At 36.9% G+C, this 15,409-nt stretch overlaps 1 protein-coding gene across 1 annotated transcript in view; it reads right to left on the bottom strand.

Moving 5' to 3' along the window:
• Nucleotides 1–934: 934 nt before the first annotated feature.
• Nucleotides 935–15,409, bottom strand: part of LOC145672749 (uncharacterized) — a 124,239-nt gene continuing 109,764 nt past the window's right edge. Inside the window, exons 6-7 of the mRNA XM_081741922.1 lie at nucleotides 12,168–12,248; nucleotides 935–1,098 (exon numbers count right to left, since the gene is read on the bottom strand). Of these exons, the coding sequence (XP_081598048.1) occupies nucleotides 1,072–1,098; nucleotides 12,168–12,248 (108 nt within the window). The 3' untranslated portion in view covers nucleotides 935–1,071. The remainder of the gene's footprint in view (nucleotides 1,099–12,167; nucleotides 12,249–15,409) is intronic.

A 15,409-nucleotide genomic window follows, 5' to 3' on the forward strand; every position in this document is an offset into this window, starting at 1 on the left:
AACTTTCGACACTATTGTCTGACATACTGATGAGACATTATAGTCTCTCGGTAAACCTGTAACAATTTCCGGTGAAATTCAGCCGCAGTTATATGTTTCGCACACAGAAATCGAATAACTTACCTGACTTTTTCGCGAGATCAATTTTCCAAACGAGTCGTCATAGCTGCCAACCCCACGTATTAAAATTACCGCAAACTCCTTATTCCACAGACAAAAACTCCAGAAATATCGGTCTTGCAACCATAGTTTCTGATAATTTGTGATCCTCCCACGTAAATTATTAATAAATTACTGTTAATATTCTTAATTTATGGGATTTTCCATTCAACTGTTTTTACTAAATTCTTGTTGTAGTCCTATTCAAATAAAATTTCCTTTTTAGAATTTATTGGATACATGTTAAACATTAGGGCTGTTTCGACGTATGATTAACGTCATACTAGAAACCTTACTACTGCAAGAAACGTATGTTAGTCGAACTCTTCAGTATGGAACTAATCACGTTTTAGAACAACTTTGCATAAGGCAGAAATTGACTAATATTTCGGAAAGTTCTCTTTCTGGATTTTTTTCATTATTACCAGGTATCAATGGATTGTCGACTTAGAAGCATTAGACAGTAGACGTCAGAAAGGAAACCGAATTATAGCTGTCAGAACAGAAATACGTTGTGAAAATTATACTGACAGTTTAGTGGTTGGGTAATTCTCTATACAGATTAAGTGCTCATTCTCTTGACTGTTGGTGTAGATAATGTTCAGTGTCATTAGTTCAAATGCTGGATTTATAGAACATAAGTGTTTCGATCGTTTTAATAAGTATCTGCGTCTTATAACTGCTCATTACTTACCTACAACAAATCACTTTCGAGATAATTGCTCAGTAAAGTTATTTCAGGTAAAGGCGGAAAGAAAAGAAGATAATTTGCAAATTATTGGTCCAACGTAAATAATTTATTTCGAGAAAAAAAATTATACAAATTTCAATTTCAGAAGAGAATTGCTGTCAATTAATTGTCCCAAATTATAAACATAATAAAGGAACTCCAAACATGAGTCGTGCTTCCCTCTAACCCAGTTTATCTCCATACACAACCTAGAGGAAAAAGTTTACATTATTAATATAGACTATTTTCATATGTACGAAATAACATATTTCTATTGAATAGAAGTGAAATTTGGTAAACTATTGTATCTTATAGGTTCAAATACCTGTAGCCTAGCAGTTTGGGAACAGTTGAGGAACTTGAAGCTATACTAATTCAGGCTTAAAGTGTACATCTTGCACCAAAACTACACTGACAGTCGTACTGTTGTAAAAGGTAGATCATCATCCGGAAGTCAGTACAGACATTAGTCCATTGCCTTATCTACCTTATTGCTTATGTAACAAAGGTATTACTCGAGCAGATGGTTTTACCAAATTTTGACACATTTCTTACATTTTCAGATTAGGTTAGAGCTTTGTATTTATTTTAGCAGAGCATGCAGTAAAAGAGATCCATTACTACTTGCAGATCGACTTCAGGAGGGCTCAGTATAAATACAGTGTGGGTATATGAGATAAATACTACAGTGCATAAAACAGGATCCACGTGACCACTAAAAAGCACACATGCTATCTGTCTGAGTCAGAGCAGGAGCACAGCAGGGGGCCCGAACGGTAGCAAGAGGATGCGTCCGTAGAGAACAGGCGCGTCAGCGACGTGGGCTATACTCATAAATGAAGATAGTAGAGGAGCACTCTTACACATACAATACCGTACTTTAAGTATCACTCGAAATTAATTTCAATATGTAGTGCACTGACAGTAATTACTTATATTCACACTTTCATTTCTTCACGATAAATGTTTCACATCGTGTTTTACCTATAGACTACATTTTATGTTTGGTAGAACTGTCTGCTCAAGTGAACCCATAACAAAACTGTACGTGTTAGAAATGCTGTATAATAAATAGAGATGCATTTCAGATACAGCACAAGATACTATTACGTTTGGTTATGTGTTTTGATATTGAATAAAAAAATATTCTAGGAGGAAAACTCGATTTGCCTCAAGATGAGCACACAAGATGGCACTTGCTGTTAAATCTTGTAGACCTGTTCTCACACCAATTGTTTCACATACCAACTTGACAGCTTGCAACACGTCTTTGACAATAGCTAGATTTAACCTGTAAATCACATTAGGTTTCGCATAAAGTATTTTTATTCCTAGAATTTAGCAAACAGTAAAAACACACAAAGAAGAAAGATACGAAGTAGGACACAAAATAGTACTAAATAAGCTTACGTATGGAAATAAGTGTTACATTCGTTGTGATATAACAAAATTTTATGTTTTTAGCTTTCAAAGGAAACAAAAATGTCCAAATATCAGTCACATACTAATTAGTAGTTGTTACTGAGTAAAACAAAACCTAGAGAAAAAAGGGAAGTATCATACTAGAGTGGGTCGTTTTGCCACTTTTTTTTTCGGAACAAAATGTAATACCTGGCAAAAGTGGCCCACCAACATGGACATTACAGGTATAGAGTTCTTTTTTCAAATCAGATAATATCTTCTGTGAGAACTATTGCCTCAAAGTTTCAAAATGTCACTGAAAATTACAAAAAATACCGAAATTGTTCATTATTTTTAGTTATGTTAAAGTAAACATATTTTTGGATTTATACATGCCAGTTGCTATGAAAACTGACATTCAAATCTCAAAATGCCAGTTATATGCCCCTGCGGTGGGATAGGAGTGCCTCCTCTGGGGCCGGCAAAGGGGGAAAATTGAGTACAATTAAGCGTTTCTACAGCTATTTTCGTGCTTGCCTTTTCCTTCTGCTGGTGGTTCATAGTGGTAGCAGAGTATTGTTATTTTTCACCATGACACTCCCACCCCTCCACCTCACAATACTGTAACGCCCTTCTCCTGTCCCGATCTGCGTAACTCAGCGTCACTATCAGGAACGAGCTGGATACGCTTCAAATTGGGAGGCCATTTCTCAAGCGCTATATTTGGCTACTCTTGCCTTCAGCTATGGCCGTATGAATTGGCCGTTACAGATAATAGTTTGCTAAACACTATTTTCACAGAAAATGCTGTATTTCTTTTTTAAAAAGTCAATATTATTTATTATATCACAAAAATGACTTCAGTGGCAATGAAGCAGACCTTGAAGAGAAAGCAGAGGAAATTGCTATGATTGCTCAGAGATTGCTATGAGTGCTATGAGTGCTATGATTGCTCAGAGATACAATGTAAGCGAAGCGGCACATATAACATCAACTGTGCTTCAGGCGGCTTTAAAGGCTGGAATTATAATTTCTCAACAATCTAGCAACATAACTCTGCTTTAATTGTGGACAGGAACAAAATAATGCGTGAGAAACTTAAAGTTGCTCGGAATTTAAAAGAAAGTTCTAGAAATAATGATTCCATTAAAAGCCTATACTTTGATGGTCAAAGGGAAGACACTAAAACACATGCAGGCATCGTTAGAGAAGAGCACTTTTCACTTTTGGCTGAACCTAACTCTCAATACGTTGGTGACGTGAGACCATCCTCTGGCTCTGGCCATGACGAGACCACGGCTATTTTCGAGTACATCATGAACCAAATCGAAGGTGACTTTGATGAAGTAGAGGTTCTTGGGTGTGATGGAACAAACACTAATACTGGTTGGAAGGGAGGTATTCGTCGAAAATTAAATGAACTAACAGGCTATTTGTTCCTTAGATTTTAATGAACTGCCTTTCCGAGCTCTCTTCACACATATTGGCGCTAATTCAAACCCCTATTCTTACACAGGTCCCATAGGTTCAAAACTATCTGACTGTGAAAAGCTTCCAGTGGTGTCATTCAAACCAATAAAATGTGACTTAGCTCATCATAGTCAGAAGAGCTCAGAAACCTCAGTAAAGACCCGAGATACTTATCTCAAGTCTTCCATTGCTAATGGTCCTCATCACGTCTTTGAGACCATTTATAAGTCTAGATACTTACCAAATGAATAACAGGCTGTAATTCGTTCATCCATTTAGACGAATGCATTTCTCGCACTCCAAGAGAATGTTCTTTTCGCCATGATGACTGATGGTCTACTTGCTGTCCGACAAGACGCATTACATAATATTCTTAGTGCTCGAAAACACGAAGCATAGAATCTTCATAACACTATTAGATATAATATCATTCCAAGACTGAATTTTGAGGCGAAAGATTACACTAAAATGATTTTTTGGGAAAGCACTGATTTTTCAATAACTGTACCACCAGTTCTAAGGACTGTATCAAACAAATAGCTCACGGACAAACTTTCACTTTCTGACAACACTGTGCAAGAATAGTCCTCCACCGTCTATCCATGCCACGCAGTGGCAGTAGAACGGTTAGTGAAATTAGCCACTGAAGCACCCTCTCGAGTATGTGACAGTGATGCTAGGGACGGGATGATTAGGTCAACCCTACTTTCTAGGCAAGCTGTGTCTAAATTGCAATCAAAGTCCCAATTTGTGACAATTTTTCCTGACAGTGACGAATTGGATTTGTTCATCCGTCCCTATATATGGTTGGTTGGTTAAGTAGGGCTGGCGCAGGAGTCCTAGGTGCAGCCACCTCCACGGGGTAGGCTCTGAGACGCTTGGACAGGCTATATGACCAGGTGAGCGAGGACCTGCACAACCGCTTAAATGTACTGAATTTGTCCCCTTTGCCGGCGTCAGAGGGGCATCCCTATCCCCCCAAGGGCACATCACTGACTTTTTTATACTTGAATGTCAGTTTTCTAGGCAACTGACATGTATTTAACCAAAAAATGTTTACTTTAACAGAACTAAACTTCATGAAGAACTTTGGTATTTTTTCTAATTTTCAGTGAAATTTTGAAACTTTAAGGCAATAGTTCTCACAGAAGATATTATCCGATTTGAAAAAAAATCTATACCTGTAATGTCCATGTGGGTGGGCCACTTTTGCCAGGTATTACATTTCGTTCCGAAAAAAAAAGTGGTAAAACGCTGCGCCCTAGTATCATACCATAGGGAAGTATCATACCATATCTGAAAGTCTACAGTATTGACTACTCTTAAATACAGGGATCTTTTACTCGTCATGCAGTGTTGCCATGTAATAAGCGAAAAAATTGTAAAAAGGGCATTTTTAGGAAATTATCTTAAATTTTCCCTTATTACTCCAATATTATTGACGAGTGTGTTAATCATCTAAGAGCCTATATAATTCTAAATCCAAAGAGGTACAATGTTTACTTCTGTGCTCATAACGAACAGAGTTATAGGAATTTCGAAAGTCCATGGGACTTCGTTGCCATTTTCTTTCAGAATCTAAAAAGGGTGTTTTAGCACCTGAAAGCTACCTCCTACAGGAAAGTATCAAACCACATCTGAAAGTTTACAGTATCGGCTACTCTCAAATACAGGGATCTTTTACTCCTTATGCAGTGTTGCCAGATAAAAAGAAAAGAAAATAGTAAAGAGGGAATTTTTCTTAAATTTTCTCTCATTACTTCCCTTCTGTCGGTACTACAGATAAGTGTGCTACATCACTTTAAAGCGTATATAATTCCGAATCAAAAGAGGTTTAACTTATAGTCCTGTGACAGAGATACAGGTATTTCAAGAGTACTGAACTAAGTAAAAATATCTGTAACATTCTAAATTGGGGAGCATTTCCCCCTAAAAGCTGCCGCTTTCCAAAAAGTATCATGCCAAATCTGAAAGTTCAGAATATTAGCTACTCAAAAATGCAGGTGGTATTTATTCCCTCTAAATGAAACCAGACACCTCATTTTTGGGGGTCTGGCTCAAGGACTATATGGCGTATAGTGATGATGTGAATTTTATAAGGGGTGATAGGAGAAAAATAGAAAGAAATGTAGAGATCTTATTGAACGCTTACAGGTACTTGGGTTCAGAAATAAATGCAAAGAAAACTAAATACATGGAAGTCCGTCGAGATCATAAAACTGCAAATTATGAATGCGTTAAAATATCAAATAATACTTTCGATAAAGTGGATACTTTCAAATATTTAGGATCAATATTATCAGACCAAAACCATATTCACGAAGAAATTAAATGTCGACTAAAAGCAGGAAATTCGTGTTATTATTCAATTCAAAACCTTTTCTTTTTGTCGCGAATTCTTTTGAGGAATTTGAAGTTTGAAATATATAAAACGATAGCCATGCCTGTTGTTCTGAATGGTTGCAAAACATGGTCGCTACCTCTGAGGGAAGAACATAGACTGAAAGTATTTGAGAACAATATCCCGAGACGAATATTCGGACCGAAGAGGATTGGGAATGGGGAATGGTGGAAACTCCATAACGAGAAACTAATCTTTACCAAACATTGTTAGTTTCATCAAGTCTAGGAGGCCCAAGTGTGCAGGTCATGTAGCCAGAACGAAAGAAAGAGGGAACGGTTTCAAAGTTTCAAGTAGAAATCTAATCGGAAAACGACCATTAGGAAGACCTAGGCGCAGACGGGAGGACAATATTAAGATGGACATCGCAGAAATAGGAATACAAAGTAAAAACTGGATCCAATGGGCTAAGGATAGAAGTCAGTGGAGAGGTTTTGTGAACACGGCATTGAACTTCCGGGTTCCATAACCCTAGTGTTAGTTAGTTGGTTAGTTAAATAAACAAACAACGCTGTTTCAACTTATTATGTTACTAACAATACAGAAAATAATGTTTTAGACAAATGTAAATTAGCAAGAAGTATATTGAACATAAAATTTTAATTTTGTTTTATTGAAAGTTTTGATGTTCTCCTCGAGACTAACACAGGCGCTTTCCGTGCGTAAGTTTGCATGGTGCCTGAGATTACTTTCCTGTGCAAGTCTGAATGAATAGGGATTTAGATCAAACTTTATACAGAAAGCATCTCCTTGTATAGCCATGGTGATGCAAGTGGACAATAAATTTTAATTAATTAAAGACATTCAAAATTAACAAGAAAATTTATCAGAAAATTTCAAAAGTTCACTGCAAATTACTTTTAAAAATTGCAAAAACAAAAATGAGATACAGCAATATATTAATTCGAGCTTTCTGAACTCTGTATGTCGCGCAATACCATTAGGTGTTCCGTATTTTGAAAAGAAGAAAGGTTTTATGCCATCTAAAAGATCTATAAAACAAAAAAAGACGTATATTTCGTGCTTTTCATTGCTATCATGAGGTATCTATTAATTTTGGAAGAGATTGGACCAGCAACGATAGCAATAGTGCTCAACCTAACCTATGTGAGTAGCAATGTAGTTGTCCTTAAGTAAAGTGAACCATGAGTCAAAAAATTGTAGGGAAGTGTTATATTAATTACGTCATAATCTGCTAAACGCGTACGATATGTCATGTCTCCTTAGTTGCTAAGTTGCTAACATTTTGAGGAGAAGAATGTTCTTTGTTAATCTTACCAACTTGGAACGAAGCAGTGGGAGAAAATAGAGCAGACGACTAGTTTTCGATACTTGCGTGGTGTTATTAGTGATGATATGAATTGTGACCGTGAAATAAAAGTAACGAAAAGAATAGCAAAATAAATCTTTAGCAGGAAGAAAATACTATTTTGTGGTACCGAGAATAAAGAGCTAAGCAAAAGACTCATTAAAATACTATGTGTGGAGTAGTGTAATATATGGTTCAGAAACATGAACATTATGGGAAAATGATGACAAACAATTTGAATCTTTCGAAATGTGAGTGTAAAGAAGAATGAAGAGAAATAGCTGAGTCAAGTTAGAAACGAATGAGAGGATGTTAGAAATGTTGTGGGAGGAAAGAACAATTTTAGATATTATTAAGAAGAGGAAAAGAAACTGGTTGGAACATTGGATAAAGCCACATTGCCGTGTTAGAAGAACTTGTAGCTGTCACTAAAAACATCTATAAACCCTACCATATTTCACCATGTACAGATAGCCTTGGAAGGGTCATAAAACATTTTTCTCATCGTGCAAGGAGTTGAACGATGCGCAACTTTCTGGGACGTATTGTTTGCTACCTGCTATCGCCCTCCCGCTGACATAAAAGAAAAAAAACAGTTTCGCCGCTTCCGAAACAACGGATTCTTTTAGACAGGGAGGGGAAGTGCGCCAAAATACACGTTTTTAATGAGGAGGTTCACTCTTTGTGCACTAGTATGCAGTGCTGCATGTGTGGAGAAACCTTTCTTGCTTTCAAGAAGTTGTAACATGTAAAAAAGTAAATAAAAAGATCGGGTTGCAAGATTTGTTTTAATGACAGTTACAAGATTCATTTTACGTGGCAATGTGGCTTAAGAAGGAATAGTATCATGAGGGATGTTTTAGGGGTATGGTGCAGGAAAGGGAGGGAAAGGGTGAAGAAGATTACAATTAATGGACCGATATCAAAACAGAAAAATCGTACGTGAAGACGAAGAGGTTAGTGGAAGACCATGCACCATGGAAGCTTCTGAGTTGCGGCAATAATGGCAGAATACCTGTGATGATATTATTGTCAGACACGTGCGTTTGTTTGTTTATATAAGTTGCTACACATGGTTGTATTTATGTTATGTCATTATTGAAATCCTGGCGAGACGCTAACTCATCGGATTGTGTAAAGATGAAAACCAAGAACAGTAATGTCAGCTTTGTAATGTCATCAATGTGTAATCCATTTTGTTGTTAACATTGACACAATTTGAATGTGGCATAACATTCAGATTCGCAGAGATTGTTAGTCTGGGAATTTGGTCACGATGTAATACGGTTTGAAACAAATGTTTTACCAATAGCTGAGGTAAACACAATTGAACAACATGGCAAATTCCAGTGTCTGGAATAGACCACAAAAACCCCGTGTTGGAGAGAATCTGGATCAGATGCGGATCAGAGGCAGAGCAGATGCAGATCAGATATTCGCAGCCTAGCAGCGGTCTGAGATTAGTGGAGACCACAAGTAGATCAAGGTTGATCTACACTACGTCTGAATTACAACTACATATTAGCGAGTAATGGTTGGTCTTTAGTTGGCAATCTGTGGAGACCAAGCGCAGACATCAATTTTGTCCAGGAGAGATCCAGAGCCAAGCAGTAAGGAGTCATCATTCCAGACAGTCACAGCATAACCAAGGTATGTGTGCCTCAGCTATTTGTGTTGATCGTGATCTAGGTTCCAGGCATTTAGCGATTTGTGATCTCAACCATTAGGCCATATTCACTCAGTGCACACACTAACACAATGACATTAAACAGTCAAATACATAAGTTAAACGAATTATAGAGTTTTCATAATTATCCTCTCATTTAAACATTTACCTACTCATTTTGGATAATGAGTAGTAGCAGCTTCGTTACGTCACTCTTTGAATATCCCCATGCTTTATAGGCACGACGTAAGGAGGTTGTTATGGTGGAGATGCTTCCGGTTCGATCCCTTGTGACTTTGGTGACAGCACGTGTGCTGACAATGATTGTCTCTATGCCAGTGTCCTTGCTGACCTCTACCTCTATTACTTCGCCAATACCCGTTTCGATTTCCTTGCCTATTAGAAAATCCATTATTGCTTCTATTTCCTCTAAAATTGTTTTGACCTCTTCCATTACCATTATTATTCCAAAATCTATTATTACTACTTCGGTAATTATTTCTACCATTTCCTCTATATTGCCTATTACCTCTATTATTCGGAAAATTTTGAGTTTTCGTTGACTTATTTTCTCTATTTTCACGCTTTTTATTATCCAGGGTTTTCACCGATAATGCTATCTGAAGTTGATCAATTTTCTTTTCTAATTCAGCTAATTGTGTTAAACTCTGCGGTTCTTGCTTAATTTTACTTTCGTCTTTATTCTTCCGAACTACTACACGATCTAACTCTGTATCACTTTCATCGTCTTAGATCTGCTCTCTTATTTTCTTTACCAAATCTTTTATCGTGACTTTACCAGTTTCACGTTTCACTCGTTTTTCAATTTTACATTTATTACGCTCAATTTTCTGCAAATCGCCCACGAACTTGTCTAAATTTGAGTAGGCCACAGTCCCTACCTTTTCCATATAGTAAGGCTGTAAACCGCTCACTATTATGTCCATTTTTCTCTTGTCGGACATATTCGAGTCTAGCCTCTCACATAATACTAGCATATCATAAACATAGTTTATGATTGCTTCATCTTCTTGTTGCAAACGTTCGAGTATCCTGTCTTCTATATCAAGAGTTACGTTAGATCTCGTAAATTCCTCTACTATTTCGGCTTGCAAATCTTTATATGAAATTTTGGTTAAATTTTTCCGCTTTAGAAATAGTTTTATCCACTGTCTCCCGACTCCTTTGAATATACTCGGAAGTAATTATTTTCTTTTATTTTCGGCGACGACTGCCATTTGACGTGCGTCGTCAAATTCGACGAAAAAAGCTATGATGTCCCCGTCATTTTTTTAAATCGAATTTCGGAAGCTTATTCACATCCGCATAGAATGTGACATTTGACGCCATGTTTAAATTCTCTGTGTTCTTATCTTTACCAACGTTTACCAAATTCTCGTCTATATGTAAAAGTGATGGATAGTCTTCCGAAAAAGATGTTACCACCGGACTACTCGGAAAATTGAATACAGGATCTTTTCCTACTACAATTTTTGGACTCGCGGGTTCGACGGCTGTTTCCTGACTACTTATCTGTTCTCATCTTTCAGGTGTCCTCACACTAAATAAATCATTAAATTCTATTCGAATGCCTTTGCTTGCTTTCTGTGCCCTCGTTAACACTTTGTTTTCAGTCATCTGACAACTTCAAAAATAACTTAAACATAACTTAATAACTTAGTGAGGGAGGGTGGTGAGGGTTAACCTATTTACTTAAACACTATATGAGTCATTCGTAAGCCAGTCGGAACTCGAACCAAAAATTCGCATCACAATGGTGAATGGAGAATCGAACTTAACATTTCTTTACCATAATACTAATAGCTTAAATTTATTTTAACCGAGCCTGGACTTGAACCAAAAGCATCTGGGATCTTTACAAACAGTATCTCTCCCATAACAATGGTGGGTTATTCTACTTAAGAGCCTTACAAACACACCGGGGATCGAACCGGAAGCATCTCCACCATAACAACCTCCTTACGTCGTGCCTATAAAGCATGGGGATATTCAAAGAGTGACGTAACGAAGCTGCTACTACTCATTATCCAAAATGAGTAGGTAAATGTTTAAATGAGAGGATAATTATGAAAACTCTATAATTCGTTTAACTTATGTATTTGACTGTTTAATGTCATTGTGTTAGTGTGTGTACTGAGTGAATATGGCCTAATAGTTGAGATCACAAATCGCTAAATGCCTGGAACTTAGATCACGATCAACACAAATAGCTGAGGCACATATACCTTGGTTATGCTGTGACTGTCTGGAATGATGACTCCTTACTGCTTGGCTCTGGATCTCTCCTGGACAAAGTTGATGTCTGCGCTTGTTCTCCACAGATTGTCAACTAAAGACCGACCATTACTCGCTAATATGTAGTTGTAATTCAGACGTAGTGTAGATCAACCTTGATCTACTTGTGGTCTCCACTAATCTCAGACCGCTGCTAGGCTGCGAATATCTGATCTGCATCTGCTCTGCCTCTGATCCGCATCTGATCCAGATTCTCTCCAACACGGGGTTTTTGTGGTCTATTCCAGACACTGGAATTTGCCATGTTGTTCAATTGTGTTTACCTCAGCTATTGGTAAAACATTTGTTTCAAACCGTATTACATCGTGACCAAATTCCCAGACTAACAATCTCTGCGAATCTGAATGTTATGCCACATTCAAATTGTGTCAATATTAACAACAAAATGGATTACACATTGATGACATTACAAAGCTGACATTACTGTTCTTGGTTTTCATCTTTACACAATCTGACGAGTTAGCGTCTCGCCAGGATTTCAATAATAACATAATATAAATACAACCATGTGTAGCAACTTACATAAACAAACAAACGCACGTATCTATATGACATAATCTAACATTATCACAACATTTTGATCTTTTTAACTTTAATTATAATAAATCTTTATCTCCATCACCAAAAATAAAATATTAAAAACAATATACCTCTACAATATACACATTAAAATTTATCACTAAATGTATGTTCATTGAACAGAAAGACAATTTACCTCAACATCTTCCATATATATTCCTGGTGGACCCTCTCCTAAGTTGAATGGATCCATACTAGCAGCGTGAAGTAACAGAATCTGAAAATAAATTAGACAAGAAAAATGTAAGCATAAATATGAACGAAGTAGTATAAGAAGTAATTTTAACGTGCGTAGAGAAGGGTAATGTCATCCCACATTTTTGAAGAATTTTGAGGTTTAAAAAACCAAGCAAAAAAATCTGTCTTGCCATACATGGCACAAAACACTTCAACATGAGTGATAACTGTACAATTTTAGTTACAACCCTTCTATGCGACCATTGACTCAAACGACGTACAACCACACATAATTATGAACTAGTGTGTGTGTTGTTAAGGGAGGATTTAGGATTTAATTTCTGAGCTTTCGGTATCTAATGCCATTTAATCCGTCACGTTTTAAGGGATGACGTCCCTTGGCGAGCGCACTATCCGGGGAACGGGAAGGAAGAAAGGATTGAAGAAGGAAGGAAGCGGCCTTGGACCTGAGAGTTAGGTACGACCACGGAATTTGCTTGGTGTGAATGAGGAAAACCCAGAACCAGACCCAATAAAATGTTTCCTGTCTATAATGATGTGTGAGATAAAGCTATCAGATGTACTAAGAAGTGAAGAATGAGCAAAGTACGGTGTATGTAATATAATTAGCTAACGGAAGATAAACATTAAATGAGTTAAGGGGAAGAGATTAATACTTGAGTAAAGGTATCAAAGAACGAGATCTGTAGCTTACGAGGGTATTCCGAAAGATTCCGGCTTGAAACTCAAATATCGCGCCACGATAATAAGGCATTCATGACATATAGTGTCATCTAATGAAGAAATAATGGATCAGTTTCAAATGTCTAGCATAGTCAGTTCTTTGGAACTACTCATTTGAATCAGTCGTTTGCATTGAGTTCCATTAAAGCATAACTATGCTGTACCCCACATGGATGTTGTTGCCAAGGTTACAGTGCTAAGTCTGAGCTGTAGGGGGGAATCAAAATTACCACTAAAGCCACAATCTTTCAGTGAATCATTCAAACAACAGCCTTGTAAACTTGGATATTATCATGGTACATGCAAATATATTGTACCAAACGTTAATAGATGTATTACTAAAGAAATACGCACGTAATCAGAGATCCGCATCCTCCTGCAAAGGCTTAGACGCAAATCATCAAATTTACCATTTGTTCTCTCTCCAATATTTAATATTCTGTATCATAGAATGTACCATTTCTCCCCCAAAAATATTTTATTTTTTCCCTTTGAATGTATCATTCTTAAGTTTGATAGTGTCATTTTAATGAAAGGATGTGTCCTTCTTCCCCCCCCCCAAATAATCTTAAGGGCGCAACTTACACCGTAAAACACGCCTTTGGACACTCTTGCATTGATATGCACACAGCGATATTTAAAGCAAGTAATGTATCTGAGTGATTGCTTATTACAACTGCTTAATGCAGTCATCTACTCTTTCTGAAAACATTGTCAGAAACGAATAACAATTACTATTTGGGATATAAATTATGTCCATTTCTGTATTCTTTATGTGGATTTAACATTATTTTCTGTTTCAGTAACACGGTGAATTTGATATGAACCCACTCTGTAGCTGCATTAGAATTAATTAGTAACTCAATATACTTAATTACTTCCCTCAACTGCAGCAATGGTGGAGCGTACCATGTGGGAAATGCAGTTCTTTCTAACCTTTCCTGATCGTGCAAAGTTGGGAGCTTTGTAATGGGTCTGGAAATTACTAAGTATCATGGCGGATATAAGTCCTTGACCAGGTAATTGCGACTTCTTTCAAACAAATGCGAATATGAGAATAAAACCTGTCATATCTGTAGTTTGGTGTGGAGAAGAAACAAAATTGTGAACCAGAGGCTTAAGAACAACTCAAGTTATTAATACAAACTACGCCAAAGATTATTTACTTATATAATCATAAAAGAAATACGAAAGACGTTCTGAAGCGAAGAAAAATAACATACAACTTCATAAGTAGAGGCAAAGCAAAACTAACGGAAAAACACTAAAAACGAATCACTTTTCACGTGATGGTCAAGGCGCTCGGCCAGTAATCTGTAGGTACTCGTGTCGCAACCAGGGCGGTTAAGTATTTTTTTTTTTTACTTTAGAATTTTTCCTGGCGTTTGATCAGGGATGACACACGTTTTATTATCTTCAGATATTTGAATACTTGGATGTTTCAATACTTGAACTATCAAATCTTCAGGAATAATAATAATTATGGTTATGACAAAATTGCTGGAGTGGTAAAGTAGGAGAACAAGACAGACACGAAAGGAAACACTCACAAGGTGTTGTCCATCACAAATTAAAAAGTCTTAGATGAAACAAGAAACCCATAGTTTTAGAGGTGAGTTATCGTGCGCCCCCTCTATTCCATGGAATGCCCTTTCGTTCGGTATCGAATACCACCAAATTTGTTGGGAAAAGTACTAAATTGATAACCTCGATGATAAATGATATTATAAAATTGAAAGTGACTATGTTTGTGACTCTTAATGTCTTGAACCAAACAACCTATCTCGATCAAACGTTCAACATAGGTAAGGTTCGGACCTGGGATGTATTTCATCATTTCACTTTGACGGTGCTACGTCGGGGAGGGGGAGGGTGGGGAGATATAGTAAAACTATGATTGTGAGTTAATAACTCTTGAAGCACCCGATCGATCTCAATTAAATTTTCAACATAGTTGATGTTCAAACATGAAAAGTTTTTTTTTTTATCATTTCACTTTGAAGGTAGATCTTAGGGAAGGGGGAGAAAAGGAGGGGAAATATATGAAAGTGAATGAAACTTAATAACTCTTTACTACCGTACCGATCTCGCTCAAACTTTCAACATAGAGAATATTCGGGCTGGAATGTTTTCGTCGTTTTACTTTTACAGTGCAACGTAGGGGAGGGAGAGGGAGGAGATATATGTTTAAAAAATAAAAATAAAACTGACTGTCTTTGTGACTTGATCACCCGACCAATCCTAACCAAATTTTCAACATAATTGAAGTTCGGACCTGAGGTAGTTTGTATCATATCACTTTTAGGTAGAACTTATTGGTGGGAGAGCGGAGAGAAAAGATCTATAAAAATAAATAAAACGTAAAAACTCTTGAATCAAACTATCAAGATTTTAAACATAGATGAGGTTCGGGACTGAGATGTTTTTTATCATTTCACTTTGGCGTTAGAACTTAGG

The sequence above is a fragment of the Thermobia domestica genome, chromosome 16 (assembly GCF_964235325.1).
Source record: "Thermobia domestica chromosome 16, izTheDome1.hap1.1, whole genome shotgun sequence".
Taxonomy (NCBI): Eukaryota; Metazoa; Arthropoda; class Insecta; order Zygentoma; family Lepismatidae; genus Thermobia; species Thermobia domestica.